At 42.3% G+C, this 18475-nt stretch overlaps 1 protein-coding gene across 6 annotated transcripts in view; it reads left to right on the forward strand.

Moving 5' to 3' along the window:
* The window catches only part of LOC126185004 (acidic mammalian chitinase-like), a 178000-nt gene extending 159728 nt beyond the window's left edge, over nucleotides 1-18272 (forward strand). For all 6 annotated transcript variants that reach the window (XM_049927725.1, XM_049927731.1, XM_049927727.1 and 3 more), the window contains one exon: nucleotides 17926-18272. In XM_049927725.1, coding sequence (XP_049783682.1) covers nucleotides 17926-18066 — 141 coding nt within the window. In that variant the 3' untranslated portion in view covers nucleotides 18067-18272. The remainder of the gene's footprint in view (nucleotides 1-17925) is intronic.
* Nucleotides 18273-18475: the final 203 nt, after the last annotated feature.

Below are 18475 nucleotides of genomic sequence, written 5' to 3' on the forward strand. Positions count from 1 at the left end.
AGCTTCCAACTACCAGTAAGCCCACCCTCTGCGACCGCCCGGATCTTGCAGACTGAGGGGCAACCTCTGGAACAGGACAAGCAGTCATGTCCGGCCGAAGATCAGTATCAGCCTGAGACAGAGCCTGAAACCGGTTCGTCAGACAACTGGAGAGGCCTTCCGTTCAGCCCTCTGGAATGTCTTCCGCCCCCTGCCACACCTCGAGACGACCTCCCACTCTACCACAGGTGAGGGATCAGCCTCAATGTGGGCAGTATCCCTGGCAGCCACAGTCGTAGTCCGATCGGGGGATGCGTGGGACGAGCTGGCCATCCCCGACAAACCCCCATCCGGACCCCCACAGTGATGCCCATTGGCAACAGCCTCAAGCTGTGTGACCGAAGCCAACACTGCCTGAAGCTGGGAGCGAAGGGATGCCAACTCAGCCTGCATCCGAACACAGCAGTTGCAGTCCCTATCCATGCTAAAAACTGTTGTGCAAAGAACGTCTGAACTAATCTACAGAGAGCACAAACAAATCGACACAAAATTTAAACGGTTATTAAAATACAAGGTTGCCTAGTAAATGCAGTAATGCTGCTACTTGCGCACTGTTGACACACTGCTCAGCGGCGGAAGGAGACTACACGATTTTACACTATTCAGGCACTAAAATGCGATGCTACAACTCTCAAATACTATAATATGCCCGAAATTTATGAATTAAACAATGCAAGTACCAAAAACACGCAAAGAAATTAAGAATTAAACTATGTAACAAATAAGTGAGCTAGGAGTATATGACTTTCTGCTGGCAGCTGCTTATTCCCCAATCATGGCTTCTGCTTATGGTCATAATTTCTTGTTCAGTATCCTAGGAAGTATCACCAATGCTGCTCCTCTGAGGCTACTGCAATTTGTTTTATCACTTTTTGGTATCTTATCTACACTCATAGCTCTGTTGTTCCTCATCTGCTTAACAGCTACGATAATTTCTTCCACTGTTGGTTCCTCTTCCTAATCATCATGACTACCAGCTTGATCCATCCATTCCTCTTCATCAAAATCCTGGATTCCCCAAGTTTCAATAGTTATTTAAAATATTCATCCCATCATTCTATGATTTTAGTTTTACCTTTGATCAATTTTCCTTCTTTATTCCTGTGTATTGGTATCTGAGGCTTCCACCCTTGTTTTCTCTCTCTTATTCCCTTAAACATTCTTCTAACATCCTTTCACTCCCACATTCCTCAATGTCTTTCAATCTGTCCTCCTCAGATTCTGTTTTTTTTTTTTCTTTTTTTCAAATAGTTGTTGCTTTACATCTCATTTCCTCATAATTTTCTCCAGCAGTTCATGTATCTCATAGAGCATCATCTTCCTTGCACTATTTTGTTCCTCAATAGCCTTCTCACAATCATTATCACACCACTGACTTCATCTTACTCTATTTTTCAGTTCCAGCTTGAGGTCTGTCATCTGTCATATTTTTCTTTCCATTCATCGCCAATGCCCTTTGGGAGCTAGCTTTCCCCTCAGTGACAATCTCTTTCATCTCTTCATCCATTTCTCTTTTGAATTCTGCTCTTTCCCTCTGACTGATGATGGCTGGATCCACATTATACTTCCTGTCTCCTTTTACATGATTATAATTTTTGTTGATATCCTCTGCCTATACTTGATCATTGCCATATGTAATCCAAACCAGCATCAGCTTCCCTCCTCACCCTAACATCCTTAATGTCTGAGCCATGCTTTCTTTGTATAAGTTGATTGTCTCTCCATCTGGAGATTTCCATGTCCCTTTGTGGATATTCTTTTGTGGGAATATGGTGACTAGCCTCAGTTCATTATCATTACACTTTTCTTGTAGACTGTACTTTTCCACATTTGGTCTACATGTACCTACAGGATGAAAATGATGCAATGCACAATTGTACGGCAGTGAAGCTAAGCTATGACATGGCTCTCAAAATAGCTTAACTAGTGTCTTTTCAGCAATAGATAGTTTCTGAAATAATGCTTCGTGACTGATGAAACAACTTTATGCCCAGAGGACGTTTATCTTTTCAAAACAGTTCCTCTTGCAATGAGAGCAGTTTTCAGAAGTACAGGAGGAAAGGCAAGAAGTGTGGAAGCACTGTTGAAAGACAGGAACAAAGATTTGTTCCATTTTTCTCTCTTTGCCTCTGAATTAAAACACTGACATTGCTCAGTTTGCCATGTTTGTGAGAGGTGATTTCAACATGATGGAGGAACTCCTTGATTTGGTCCAAATGTATGACACAAGCTATGGCTTATCACATTTTCTTGTTTAGAAAACATCGGCAAGCACGACATTTGTTGGGAAAAGTTATTGTTTATCACAATGAATTCATCTCTTGTAATAATTGGTCATAAGATTGATATTGTTGCTTTGGTCTGAAAAAGAAGTCCAAAGAAGTTGATATCAAGCAGGAAATACAAGTGATGCACTGCATTCTACATTGTGTTAATCTGCTAGAAAATTGTGCCAATATTGCTGCAAGTTGTGCTGCATGGAATGTGGTGTAGTGGTCAGTTGTTGTCTGGCATGTCACAGGTCACCAGTTCAAACCCAACCATCAGCAGATATTTGATGTTTACTATTTATCATTTCTGTAAAGTTCTTGAAATTTCTTATGTTTGTATATTCTGGAATATTCAACGGTTGTACTTGCATCAGCTTTTTCCACCCAGGAGTTCAGTTTAGTTCTTTTACTTTGTTTGTAATAAACCTGCTTTTAGTGCTAGATGTTGTGCGCTTCATTGCTGACACTGCTTTCAAATTAGAATTATGGTTACAATGTGAGATAGTTTGGTGGGGATACCATCTGCTTCTAAACATCTACATCACCATGGCTCCAAAAAGCTATAAAAGCTATCACCTATATGGAGAGGAACTGGGATACAAGCAGTATATTGTTCCCAATCATATATAATCAGGAAACCAAGGGATTCTGAAACAGTACGAAGCAGTTGAACATAGGCATCCAGTAGTGTTTTCTGCAGGTGCTGGTCAGGACCTGGTGATATGGCTGAAAGGATTTGATGATGATGATGTTTGGTTTGTGGGGCGCTCAACTGCGTGGTTATCAGCGCCCGTACAATTTCCCCAATCTTTGCTCAGTCCAATTTTGCCACTTTCCTGGATGATGATGAAATGATGAGGACAACACAAACACCCAGTCATCTCGAGGCAGGTGAAAATCCCTGACCCCGCCAGGAATCGAACCCGGGACCCCGTGCTCGGGAAGCGAGAACGCTACCACGAGACCACGAGCTGCGGATGGCTGAAAGGATTTGACTGAGTTGCCATATACAACAGGTGGAGTACATTAAGTGATTGGCAACTGTGTTCCCTTATTTGGACAGCCCAGCCCAGCGATGGCTCGAGAGCAATGAAGAGAAGCTCATCAGCTGGGACAAACTCAAGGCTAATCTGAAGAAAACATTTGGTGACAATAAGAAGTCCACTTAGTGGAAGAACAGAGCCCATCGTCAGGGGGAAACGACAGTCATACATACACAATGTTTTGACCCTGTTTATCATTGTGCATCTGATTATGACAGTAGTTGACAAAATCTCGCACTTGAAAGACACAGAAAACATGTACCAAGCTCTTCTGGAAAAGAACATCAACATAACCTAGGAATTCACCAAGTGGTGCCAGCACATTGACAAAATGCAACAGAAGAGTGCCGGATGAAAGAAATGAAACCGATTTTTGATAGTGGTACCCATAGCAGTTACGGAAGACCACCATGACCTCAACACTCTAATATGTCATGTAGTAAGAGATGTAAGCACCCCGGTGGTCCCGGTCGCATACGGTGGACTGGATGGCCGAGCGGTGACCTCTCCAGTTGTCAGGATGCTAGGAAATTGCTGTAGAAGCGTCAGAAACGCCAAAGAAACATTATTGATTCATAACACCTTTATTCCTGCCGAGTACACATGGCTTGGTGATATCAATGACCTTCCCCGAGTCCTCGCTGACTCGTAGCGATGACACCAGATCCGGGCCACACCAGTCTTGCTAGCACAGCACCGTGTGCTGTGACGTAGCGGAGGAATGCCCTTACTTCGGCCGCGAGTGGCTGGCGGCGCCCGGCTGGGCGGCGGCTCGGCTGCGGACAGCAAGCTGCTGCACGTGGAGGCTCTGGGTTGGAGTCCCAACGCTGTCGACACGAGAGGCGTTCTTGTAGTGCGGAGTGTACTCTATCTCACCCCGTCTTCTTCCCTGCTCCTCCTGGTGGCTCGTCCGTGGTGGACGGGCGGAACGGGCTGCAGTCCCCCAGCGTCGTCGGCTCACCTGGTTGTGACAGGGGATGCACAGGGCCTAGGCCCCACACGATCTCGACAACGGCTCACTGATGTGGTCGGCATTGGCGGCGAGCGGGTCTGCCGCGATGTCTGCTAATCCTGAGTTGATGATTGACAGCGGCAGCAGAAAGGACCAGAGCTGGTACTGTCCCCTCACATCTACTGCTGGATGGGCTGCCCTTACTGCAACATCTCCTTAATAAAGATTAACATGTTGATCACCGAGCTGAGCGCTACGCAGCGTCCCAGTACACATCTAACTGCGAGTGCGAGTGCAAGTGCCTTGTTGCTATCAAAGCTGTCGTACTCGCCCCTTAGGTGTTCTTGCGACAGAGTTACGTGTTGTTGTGGCAGACTTACGTGAAGTTGTGAAATGCAGTACAGCTGACGCTATACCTCTGTCTTGCACTCTACGAAAGTCTCCGTCTAACACAAACCCGCGTGCTAAGCAATTCTCTCTCGCCCGTTGTGTGTAACCAGGCCATTGCCCCCCTTCGTGGCGACACATTCCGATATATGTGCAAACCTCTTGGCTAACTTACTGCCTCTGGCTCTCGGCATAGGCAACAAAACTTTGACAATATTCCACGTTTCCAACTCTTTACTATTCCGCAACACTACACATCCCCCTCCTTTAAGAAAATTCATCCCAACTTTTACAATTGTGGACTTACTGGTTGTGCACGCCATACTTCCTTATTCTCTACAGGTATCTTACAACTACTCCTTCAACACTGTCAAACTTTTCTAATCCGCTAATAATCTGATTCCAATCTTATCACTGGTTATCTATTTATATTACTTTCCACTATTCCTGATCCATCCCATAGGTATTTGATGTACGGTTGTTATTTCAGAGCGAGACATCTTTTTCTGTATACAAAAGTAAGTTGCACAAATAAACACTAGAACTAAGATTATGCTAGTCATTGACACACCATGTATAATTGTGTTTTGCTTATGTTTCTCCTGATATTGCTGCACGTGCTGCAGTAGTTGATTAACTGAGATCTGCTCTTTTTCTGAGATAATCAGGCTGTCTAAAGATTGTAGCAATGTGGGACCCAAGGACTCATTAATAAAGGTTAGGTTCTGGTGAGGCAATGTGTGTGGTGGTTCCTCTGGATAATACAAGATAGGCTGTGTCACGTTAATCATTGTTGTACCCTTGAAAGTAGCTGGTAGGTGAAAATGCTTCCCCACTATTTCACATCCAGTGCCATTAATCAATAACTCACTGCCCTGCAATTCAAGCTTTTATATATCTGTCAATCTACCATTTCTGTAACAAGTGGCAACTACGGTCTCTATTTCGAACACAGAGTAAATCCAATGTTCCCCAACTTTCTGAAATTTAAGTCTCGGAAGTAACACCTTCTTTTCACTTTCTAAGGTTCCCATATTCCCCAAGAACAACTGCATCTCACACGAATGATTGTGGATTGCCACCTCACCTCTGCAACAGTGTAGCAATACCAGACTGACAAAAAGTTTCCCGGGCCACATCCTGGCACAGCACCTGAAGGAAAAAGGAAACCATGACAATCGCTCCCTTCCTTACCACGTCTAAAACACACAAATGACTAGTAAAAACTACACATTCCCTATTACCTAATAACAATAAATACCACATGTTCCTCCCCGAGGTCACTTAATCTACTTATCCTTAGACCTAAGTGCGTAAGGAACATTCCTCTTCTGTTCTTTTAGCTTCGGTACCCTCACACCCTTTGTTACTGCTGGAGCAATCTGCGGTGACGCACCCACTGCGCCCGTACTACGACGCGTAGTCCGCACTTCATCTTTCTGCAAAGCAACCCATCCTGCATTTCAAACTGCGGTTTCGTTTGGAACAATTGACACTCTCTGTCAGTGGCTTGCGCCTTTATCCACTCCTTCTCACTTATGCCCACAACTTGTACAGCTGCTATTTTTCTACTAAGCGCATCTGCATTCGTATGTTTTACCCCTGGTTTGTGAATTACCTCGTGGTCAAATTCACTTAGTTTCAGTGCCCATCTCGTTAAACGACTCGAAGGATCTTTCAACCCCAACAACCGCTTCAATGCTGCGTGATCTGTAATCACCTTGAACTTACGCCCATATAAATAATAGCGAAAATACGAGATACCATAAATCACTGCTAACATTTCTTTCTCTGTAGTTGAATAATTCTTCTCTGCCTTATTCAGTTGCCAGGAAGCATAAGCCACTGGATGTTCCTGTCCATTAACCCTCTGAGAAAGAATACAACCTACAGCAATATTACTAGCATCACAAGATAGTATGAACTCTTGTTCGAAATCAGGAAGTATCAACACTGGGTCTGATGTTAATATCTGTTGAGCTTCTCAAATGCCTCCTGACACTGTGCTGTCCATTCAAACTTAACACCTTTCTTTAACAATTACAAATCTCGTTAATGGATGTGCAATTTCCATGAACCCCTTTACATATCGTCTGTAGTAATTACATAAACCGACATATTGCTGAACTTGTTTAGTGGTCTGTGGTACTGGAAAATCACGCATAGCCGACATTAGACGAGGATCCGTTCTTACCCCATCCTGACTGATAATATGCCCAAGATAAGTCACTTGCGTCTGAGCAAACTGACATTTCTCGACATTAAGATTTGCCGCTCTTAGCCTACTAAATACTTCGTTCAGTCATTCCACTTGCTCTTCTATATTATGTGAAAAAGTAACAATATCATCGAGGTATACCATAGCAATCTTCGGTTTCAGTCCCCGAAGCACACCTTCTAACAGACGCTGGAAAGTAGCAGGAGCGTTTTTCAACCCAAATGGCATTCTGTGATACCGAAAGTGACCAAGGCTTGCTGTAAAGGCCATCTTCAGTCTATCCTCAGGACTTACTTCTATCTGATGGTACCCACTCTTTAGATCTAGTGTCGAAAAATATTTACACCGACCTAGGTTGTCCAATGTTTCCATGATGTTCGGTATTGGATATGCATCTGTTACAGTTCGTGCGTTCAAAAAACGATAGTCACAACAAAACCTTTCTTTTTAGTATTGTCCAATGACTTCTTAGGAACTTCCACTATGCTGGCAGACCATGGGCTTTCACTGCTCTCTGTAATATCGTCCCTTAGCTGTTGATTAATAAATTCTTCCTCTAGTGGTTGTAGGTGTTTCGCTATCCTGTATGGTTTTCTATAGACCGGCGGACTATCGCCAGTCGGTATACGGTGCTGAGTAATAGGAGTTGCTGGTAATGGGCCTTCTGAATTAAACAAATCTAAATACTCTAATAGCAAAGCTTCCATAACTTTCCGATCACCATTCTCCAAATGACGAATCTTATCACGTAGTACAGATGCCCTTACGGTTTGCTTGACGTTATAATCACCTTGGGATTCACCTATATCCTCATCATCGAGTATTTCCAAACTTGCTATCACTAAACCCTTTGGGAGATCCACTTCATCTGCCCCAAAATTATCTACACTGACCGGAATCATCAGTTTCCCATTTATATCCGTTACGCACGCAATGCTCCTCCTAATAAAACAACGCATTTCATCCAATGCTACATTGCTCTGCAGTGGCTCCACCCCACATAGTCTCTGCTGTGGTACATCGGTACCTACTGACAACCAAACTAACTTCCCCGTACCTGAAGGCACTTTGACATGCATAATCATCTTTAATGCCCTTGTACGCGGTTCAATTGGTGACATCTTAGCAACGGATGCACCTTGCGACGTAGAAACGTTTACAGTTGTTGTACCCATTGAAACCAAGTTCCCACTAAGTTCAACTGTACGCTGTGAAAGATTAATTTTGGCATGGTGTTTATCGAGGAAGTCCAGTCCGAGAATCACAGAATACCCTTGTCCCACAGTTGGCAACACTTCCATTTGCTCTCCGAACTCTACAGTTCCAATCTTAAAATCGAGCTGTGCTGTACCCAATGATTGCAACTCATTATTTCCTACTCCACATAATGTATACCTAGGAGTACCTAGTCTTCTCCTACCCACGAGGTCTAGACTAGCAACAGATACATGTGCCCCTGTATCAATCAAAAACTTACATCTGTTATTACTTACAACAGCCATCAAGCAACAATCCATCTCTGTACTAGTTTTCACCATACTTCTGCTTACTGGGAATGTCTTCCGACGGACGAAACACTCCCGTTCCCGTTTAACGCTTTTTCCTGTTTATTCCCGTTACCATTCTGCTTACTAAAACACTCATTCGCCTTGTGACCATAGCGTTTACAAGCATAGCACTGCGGCTGTCTGCATTGAACCTTCACGTGACCTTTCCTCCCACAACGGTAACAATTCCTCTCTGATGCGACACTACAGAGAAGAGATATAGCAATGTATGCCAGCCAGAATTGTTGGACCAAGTAAACACGAGATAGCAGCCATCATTGTCAACGCCCTTACATCATCAGTAGGTAAAGGAGAATTTGTAGAATGAACTTGGCCAACTCAGACTTATGCCACAGCTGTAAAATGACAGCCCAGTATCCAACCAACGCAGATACAACCAGCTTCTATGCCAGGTATAACACCCTTACAGAAAAACAAAAATTTTGAGGCTGGAGATGATGTGTGCTACTGAGAGAATGAAAATGAGTGTTCAATGACTACTATGTTGCCAGATGTCAACCGTCATGCCAGTCTACTGCAGACGATTGCAGTCGACCTATAGGACAAAGCCCATAACTGTAAAGAGGTATGTACCAGCTGCTCGCCTAGCTGCTGAATTCGTTATAACTAAACAAAGTGACCATTTATGTAGGTGAGGCCGTCACAGATGTAAATCCTCCATGGACAACAGTTACCAGGAAATCTCAATGGTGGTGAACCTGTCTGGGTGCTATTTGACTCGGGCTTGTTTCTGTGTCCTGTCAAGTGCTTATCATCACCCGCTAAAAAAGACTTGTTTCATGATATGAATGTGATTGTGCTGATGGTCACAAATGGGAACATGTATTGCAAGAATAACCATAAATGAAGAAACACAGCCTTTCAAATTCATCGTTTTAACAGAATGGAGTCATAATGTTAGCCTCGGGTGGGATGTCTAGCAGGCATCACAATCAGTCATAGACTGAAGAAGGTCATTGCTCCAGATTGGCAAAACTATTCCACCAAGCACACTCAACAAAGATTACTGTGGGTGGTTATTTGCCTTTGAAGATGTTGTCATCAACAAGACTAGTTCCAGTCATCAATCTGGATGCTCATTTAAATTGTGAAACTTTTGTTGAGTGCAAAAAGCTACTCAGGATTACAAATTAAATCTACATACCAGCAATGATCATACTCATCACAGGTGGGCAAGGAGAACTTTGGATCACTATCATGAGCAGCCACAACTCATCCCTAAAGCTATGTGCATAGAAAAGCCAAACCAGCCAAGGAATGACAGCTCAGTACCAGCCACAATGAATTGTGCTGTGTTCCCACTACAGACAGTGCAGTGGAGGAAGCTACTATCAAGGATTTAGCCTGACCGAGGAACATCACTGAGTGTTAGCCATCCTGCACCAGTTCTTGGATGCTTTCAGATCCAGAGTGGAGAAAAGTCAGACCAGAAAGCCTATGATAAAACACTATATCAGTACTGGGGATCATTGTCCAATTAGTCAGCACTCGTATAGAGCATCACCAGTGAATGGTGGATAATCTGGGAAGAGGTGGAGAAATATGCTGCAAGGTCACATCATGGGACCTTCTGAGTGCCCTTGGTCCTCTCCTATGGTCCTTGTGAAGCAGAACAATGACATGGCATTACTGCGTCAACTATTGATGACTGAACGAAATCATGAAATAAGATGTTTACCCATTGTTGCCCACGGATGACACCCTGGACTGCTTGAAAGGAGCAAAGTATATCTTGATTGTAGACATGTGGTCAGACTACTGGCACAGTGAGGCTGACTGGGATAACATTGCCTTCATAACTCCTGACAGCCTCTGAGTTGAAATTGCTAAAAAATGATAGCTTTTGCTTCCCGAGTACTCTCAAAGTCCAGAATGACTATTCTGCACCCAAGAATGAGAGCCATCAAGCTCCATCTGTACTAATTTGGTAAACCATTCACTGTTGTGGTGGACCACCATTCTCTAGGCTGGTAGATTAGCCTGAAAGATCTGTTGGGTTGATTGGCATGGGCACTGAGGCTCCAGTATGACATCACAGTGATATACAGAAGTGAAGGCTGACTGCCTTTCAAGGAATCCTTTGGTGGAACACAGCAGCATGGATGAAATCAGTTATCACTACATTAAATGATGTTTCCACGGAACAGGGAGAAGATCCAGGACTGCTGAAAGCTTGGAGGAGGAACTGACCAAAGGAGAATTCCAATTCAAAAATAGAACATTGATATGATCTGATGGGGCAGAAATGGTTGCTTGTCATCCTAACTTGTCTACAGCTAGCTATCTTGAAGTTTTTCCGTAACACTCCCAACAAATGGTATTTGGGATTCATGAAGCCTCTAGACAGAATCTGACAGACACACGTATTGCTGGTCAGGCCTCCACCAATCCAATAAGCACTATGTGAGCCACTGTAAGGAATCCCAGTAATGCAAGCACATGCCACAATTACCTCCATGGGCACTGGTACCAATTCCACCTGCAACAGCAGCATTCCACTGGATTGGAATTGGTCTCTTTTGGAGGTTCCTGGAGTCCACAACTGGCAATCAATGGAAATTAGTCTGCACTGGCGACCCCCTCACTGTGCTGTCATCAATTTGTGCTGACTGCCGAAGCTTGGAAATTGTAAGGCACCTTGCACTCTGAGGTGACTAAAGTCATGGGATACCTCCTAATATTGTCCAACCTTCTTTTGCCTGGCATAGAGCAGCACTCGACGTGACATGGACTCAACAAGTCATTGGAAGCCACCTGCAGAAATATTGAGCCACGGTGCCTCTACAGCAGTCCATAATTGCAAAGGTGTTGAGAGTGCAGGATTTAGTGCATGAACTGACCCCTCCCATAAATGTTAGATGGTATTCATGTCGGGCGATCTGGATGGCCAAATCATTCACTCAAAATGTCCTTCAAACCAACTGCGAACAGTTGTGGCTCGGTGACATGGTGCAGTCATCCATAAAAATCTCATTGTTGTTTGGGAACATGAAGTCCCTGAATGGCTGAGATTGGTCTTAGCTGGACTGGAGGACCCAGTCCATTCCATGTAAACACAGCCCACAAGCCACCAGGAGCTTGCAGCAGTACTTTGTTGACAACTTGGGTCCATTGCTTCATGGGATTTGCACCACACTTAAACCCTACTACTAGAGATGGGTCGAACTCGTTCATTCCCGTGAACTACTTCATTCATTTCACTCTTTGCCATGAAGCGTTCAAATGAAGTAGTTCATTCATGAAGTACGGAAGCCTGGCGAAGTTGCCCAGTTCGCCGCTCAACCGCGGCTGCGCTCGCTTTGCCTCGCTCATACAATAAAGCTTCGTAATACTTCATAATTTTACCAACAGATGGCCGAACTATGCAGTAACGTGCACGCAACGTTTTACGCTCTTACAGTGTCTGAGTTAACTTAAATAGAGCATGGTCGAGGGGGACAAAGGAAAGATAAACAGAGGAGCCTGTCACATATAAAGAAAGTATTACATTTAATCTTGCTCGACATTTTCTCATGAAGTGCCCAAAAAAGTCTTTATCTGCCAAATTAAACATTATTTGTTGTATTCATGGACTGAAAACTAGGGCTACCAACGAAATGCAGTCCAATTTTATGTTCCTTTTAAAACTTAATCCAAAATAGAATGAGTATGTTTACCACTGTCACAAAGTCTCTACACCTACGTTAAGTAATTATTCATAAGTTTTCCTGTAGATTTTATTTTTGTTGAGAATAATAACCCTCCAGATTCAAAACTTAAACTGTCACCTGTAGTCATTGGTACGATTTCACGTAAAATCCCTCTTTCAGTGTTATTAACAAACCTCTTATTTTCATGTTGGCTGTGCATGCTCACACAGCCAGCCTCTTCGTTTGTATCTTTAATATTCATTTGTCTGCAAGCGCTGCCAACGGTAGGCTACCCGTAGACGCGAAGTTTAACTGCACAAATAGTCACGGGTAATGATGTCAGCACTGCAGGAAGCAGCTGACGCTGCATTCTCCTCGCCCCTCACCTCCCCAACCCCTCGTAAACCTATCATTCCCCACAAACACCGCGCGATTCGTCGACAGGCAGTAGAGGGAGGACTGAAGTGAAGGGAGGATGAGTGACGTAGCGCCGATGTAGTGGGAGAGAGTGAGTGAACTAGAAAAAAGTGTGGAGTGTGTTATCTGTGAAGAGTTTGAAGTACCAGTTCATTGAAATTGAGTGGTTAGTTCACACTTCACTGGAGTGAAGCGTTCATTTGAACGACTCATTCACGAGCTCCCCATCACTAATCCCTAACGATTTCCAAAATAGAATGTCTCATGTATCTTGCTCCAACAACAATTCCGCAGTCAAAGCCTGTTAATTCCCATCATGTGGCCATAATTATGTTGGAAACATGTTTACATGGTTCGCCTGAGTACAAACGACAGCTCTGCCAATGCACTGCCTTTTTATACCTTGTGTATGCAATACCATCACTATCCCATGCCTTTTGTCACCTCAGAGTAGCAGATATCATTATGAAGTACAGAGCACTCAGTGTGATGCTTTCTGATTGTAGAGAAATTTTTCCAGTTAACACCACTCACAAGATGACAACTGCTTACCACACATATACGAATGGCCTCACAGAATGCCTTAATAAGATACTGGCCAATATGCTCTTGATGTTGAGACTCAGGAGGACTATGTGAAACACTGCATCAGGACCTAAGAAGCAAGACAGCTGGCTTGCATCTGAACTCTAGATGCCCAGAAAAAGGACTGAGAGCACTATAATGCCACGCACTGGCTACTGAGGTACAATCTGGGAGACTTGGTATGGGTTTTTACATCTGCACAAAAAGTGGAATTATTGGAAAAGTTACTAAAATGCTACTTTGGACCATATCATATCCTTTGTCACTTCTTGGATGTCAGATATGAATTTGAGGATTAACACCCTTCACCAAGAAGACAAAATCACAAGAGCTGGTGTCCATCTTCTTTGTATGAGGTGCTACTACAATCATGAGATGCATGTCAACAATGTGGACTTCTCATTCAAGGAGACTGAGATGATCATAGTGAAGGAGGTGTCACTACAACACCAGAATGAAAAAATCCACTACTGCTGCCTTACAAGAGACCGCTGACAAGACCTAAAGACAGGGTGTCTGTAGTCAGCTCTGATGAGAACTTCTGAAACAGTGGATCACTGTTCCTTCAGGAGAGGGATAAATGCCATGAGTTGTGCTTAGCACTGTTGGCTGGTGTGTTGTGACTCACCAGTTCACAGCCACCCACCAGCAATTATTTGATATTTAATATTTATCATTTCTGGAAGGTTCTCGAAAATTCTCATGTATATTTAGGAATACTCTTTGTGTAAATAGCAGCACATTCCAATCAGGAGTTCAGTTCAGTCTGGATGTTGGTGTTCATGATAAACATGCTTTCAGTGCTAATTGTTTTTCCCAGCCAATTTTTTATTTTTCCAGGGTTGTACTGTACTTTCTCCCTAACCAACTTCCATCAATTCAATAACAAAATCTGTGAATTTTGTCAATATATTGGAATGTAATAGAGACTATACTCAGAAAAAAGACTTACAATGAACATGGTTTATTTTAACCAAGAAATAATCATACCCAGATCTGACAACAGAATTAAGTGTAAAATGTAATTTGAACAAAAAATTACATGATAATTAAAATGAGACTAGGTTGCCAAGGAAGTAAAACATTAATAAACATTTACATTAGGAGCAATCAGCTGTTGGCAGGACATAGACATAAAAACAAATTGCATTACCTATGTCAGTAAAAAATTACACTTTCTAAAAAGAGATCTAAGAATAAAATTCAAATGGAATTTGAGCAAAACAATTATGAAACTTCCTAGCAGATTAAAACTGTGTGCCAGACCGAGACTCGAACTCGGGACCTTTGCCTTTTGCGGGCAAGTGCTCTGCCATGTGCAAGGTTTGCAGGAGAGCTTTTGTGAAGTCTGGAAGGTAGGAGACGAGATACTGGCAGAAGTAAAGCTGTTGTGCGAGTTGTGCTTGGGTAGCTCAGATGATAGAGCACTGGCCCACGAAAGGCAAAGGTCCCAAGTTTGAGTCTCGGTCCGGCACACAGTTTTAATCTGCCAGGAAGTTTCATAGCAGCGCACACTCCGCTGCAGAGTGTAAATCTCATTCTGAAAACAATTATGGGTGTAATAGTAATAGACTAGTCTGATAAGGACACAGACATGAATATGAAAAGAAGTCATAAGAAATTAGGTTTTAGTGGTGGAACTACTACTTCAATCTGACAAACCTCTGTGATGTTGACTGCATCATGAATAGCTGTGAGAGATGTTTCAATAATATTTTTCACCAGAATAGAGTTATCAGAGTAACTTCATTCAAGGCTGGCATCATCATGGAAGAGACTGCAAACAACCCCGATAAACCTCCTCACATTTTCATGTCCGCTCTTGATCCAGATGACCATAATCCAGAACTGACTGATACGAACATGATCCCCATCAAATTCTTTGAGGATATCCTGTCCTGACATGATTTCTACTCGATTTTGGAACTCCTGGGCAATGCATGATTCTCATGACTAAAAATGTGATTTAAGGTAATGAGATTTGTTCTTGTGCTATACCTGTCTTTTCTCATGGTCAGTGTTAATTGCCACTTCTGGGTCTAATCATGGGATGCCCTTTGTAAAGGAATATGCCAGGGACAATTCACCTAGACTTTTTGATTCCATAATCTTCATAAATGTGTTGCACTCATTCCAGAATGTCAAGATATTTTTCTTTGATGCGTCACATTGACCTAGAGCTTTTTTTTAGTTCTGTGCCAGAGATCCACTTTCTAAGGTTGCAACTAATTAATGTTGTTACTCAGATCTATTTTGAAGCTAGTTTGCTTCTACAAACTTCTTATTTGACAGTTTTTTTTTAATTAATTCTCTGACCACAGATTGGAGGGAAGTATAGACAAATGTAGTTAAGGGAGTATCTGACTGAAATTTAGTCTTAAATAACTAAACCTGAGTATCCAGTCTCAAAAAAGGTGAGATAAGTTATCAACATATTGTTCCTGGAGAGAGAGAGAGAGAGAGAGAGAGAGAGAGAGAAACCACACACACACACACCAAGCTGTGAGTGAACTGTGAGAGCAGCAAATATCTCTGCCCAGAAGCAAATCAGATACCATACTTTTTCCAGAGTTTTTAGGCAAAATGCAAAAATTCCTCAAGTTTCCTCTAAGTTTTCCAGGATGCTGGGCAACCCCATGTACTTCACTGATGACCCTACTTTTAAATTCGGAGTAAATGTGATTAAGATGTGGCAGTAAAAATGGCATTACAGTTGTAGTTTCAAATTGCATACAATACACTCATATCACATGGTTTGGGGCACCGGCAGTTCACATCTTTCCTGGAAGAATTCAACTGAGAATATTATGATGTGCCTCATTTTTGTGGTGTACTACACCCATTGGGTATTAGATCTTACTTTTCTAACTGATCTGACCAATCGTCCGAATGTCTTGAGCACAGCTTTGAATGGCAAACATACAGAAACAAATTATCATAAACAAACAAATTATTGTAGAGTCTAAAGCAACTTTCATAAAATTCATGTGTGTACGTTCCAAACAATACGCTAATTGTACGTAGAAGAAATCTGAAAAGTAGGCACTGAATGAACATTTCAATGGATTTGATAGCTATACTTTCTGAGAGAGAACTTTGACACTAAATTTAGAGGTTTAAATAATTTTGAATGTGATTTTAATACTTCTGCAACTTCTTTTGCAGTGGACATTGAAAGGGCACTTCCTGAAATTCTATTGGACCTCAGAGACTCAGTGTAATCATATGATGAGTGAATGATTTCATACTGTGGGAACACTGGAAATCTGCAAGAATATCCCTTGTGAACAGTTCCCAAAGTTGTTTACAATAGCTGCTCGAGTCTGCAGTCAGAACCACAAATTCATAAAACTGTTTATTCAGTCAGGCCAACGGCCTTGCCGCAATGGTAAAAACGTTTCCTGTCAGATCACCAAAATTAAGAGCTGTATGCCGGGCGAGCACTTGGATGGGTAACCATCCAGGCTGCTGAACACTGTTCACAAGCAGAGTGCACTCAGCCCTTGAGAGACAAACTGAGGAGGGGCTCCAATGTCATAAACTGACATGGCTGGGAGAGCTGTATGCTGACCACATGCCCATCCATATCCAAATCCAGTGCCGCCTATGGACTGAGTATGATAAGGCAGCTTGTCGGTACTGTTGGGCCTTCATGGCCTGCTTGGACGGAGTTTTTTAGTTTTAGTTTATTCAGTCATGAAATCAAAGCTTACGAGTAGTCTCATGTTTGTTGTAGGACTGGTGTGTAACTCCTAATCAGCAAATGAATGGCTCCACAAATTTTAACAAAAGGGCATTAAAAATGATGTTGAGTGATGTACAAGTGTTTCTTTTTAGCAAGCTGCATGCCTGCTCCAGCCTCTATACTTCTGTGTAACATTAAATGAAAAGTGTTAATAGATATTTAATAGCATGCATTCTTTTTGTGACCATGAAATTCAAAATGTATTATAATGATTCAAAACAGTGGACTAAAACACTGGACAGTAGAAAAGTGCTTTCGACCTGCATTGACAGGACTGCTGCAGTCACTGGGAAGCTTCTCACATCGGCTTAAGTGCACATGCACTGCACTCTCATGGTGACAGACCTACACGCAAGCAGCCAGGTAGTCCTTAATTCCTCACTGTATTTTCCACAAAGCTGTTGCAGTTGGAAAAACAGCCAACTACAGGAACCAAGACATGTCAGTAGGACTTATTAGTCCTCATCAGACTTGGTGGATTTAAATTTATTTGAGTTGATATAAACATCCTGATAATGGTATAGTGTTAGAAACTGTTTATTATATCTTTGTGGAGATTACTAATTTTCATCTTTCTAATTTATTGTAATTAATTTTTTTTTCAGTCACTATGTGCAATTTGGAACCTACAATAGGATTCCATCCTGCAAATGCTTAAAATCTGAGAAATTACACGAGGTTCACACTATTCAGTGCTTGGAATTATGCTCCATGAAATTCAGTTTTGAACAGCATACAACAGAACTGCTGAAATAATGAAACAAATCTTTATTGGCAGTGTGACTGTTGTCATATGTAGGTAGTATAAAACTAAGGGAAGTATGGGATATTATTTTAGGGTAACTCATTGAGCAAAGCTAGTGTGTCATGTTAAGACATCATGCTGCTGTGGTCAACATGTGTGTGCAAACCCTGTTGCTGCTAACTTTTATTATGACAGTTTCTCTATCAAGCGTGCATTGTCTTTTACTCAGCGACAGTGATGTGTATTTTCATGAGGGGTTTTTGTTTGCTCAGCACTGAAGTAGGAATTTGCAAAAGAGTACCATTAAATTTGTTTCTCTTGTTACAGGCAAAGTATATCGCCAGTGGCTCTTATGGAGGAGCAATGGTATTTTCTCTCAATGTAGACGACCATCAAGGTGTGTGTGCTGGTACAACATTCTTGCTGACAACACAGATAAGGAATATTCTAGGAGTTTCTTGGCAGTAAGATGATACCAACTTCTCTTGTAAGCAGTCTACCATGATAAGACATCCACAAAACACAAGTGGATGAAGTTCACTGAAACAGAATTGAATGAAGTATGTAGTTCAGTACTTTTTCCAGGCAGAAATGAATCAACTTTGTCACTTTTCAAAGTTGTTTATAAGCCCAAGATGCTTAGAAGGGCTGGAATTAAAGACAGATAACCTGTATTATTGGTGTTACAGATGAAGTTCAAATAGTTTGTGTTTGCATGTATCCAGCTATAAATGACACACAGCCTTTTACTTTCAGTTACATTTTTAGTACCATTTGACAACTCCAAGTGTGGTCTAGGTCATTGCAGCAATTAATTTCAGGTGGCAAAAGTGATGCAGTTACTTCTCAGTTGAAACACAGAACTTGTCTTCACAGA

Source organism: Schistocerca cancellata, chromosome 4, assembly GCF_023864275.1.
Source record: "Schistocerca cancellata isolate TAMUIC-IGC-003103 chromosome 4, iqSchCanc2.1, whole genome shotgun sequence".
In the NCBI taxonomy this organism is placed as follows: domain Eukaryota; kingdom Metazoa; phylum Arthropoda; class Insecta; order Orthoptera; family Acrididae; genus Schistocerca; species Schistocerca cancellata.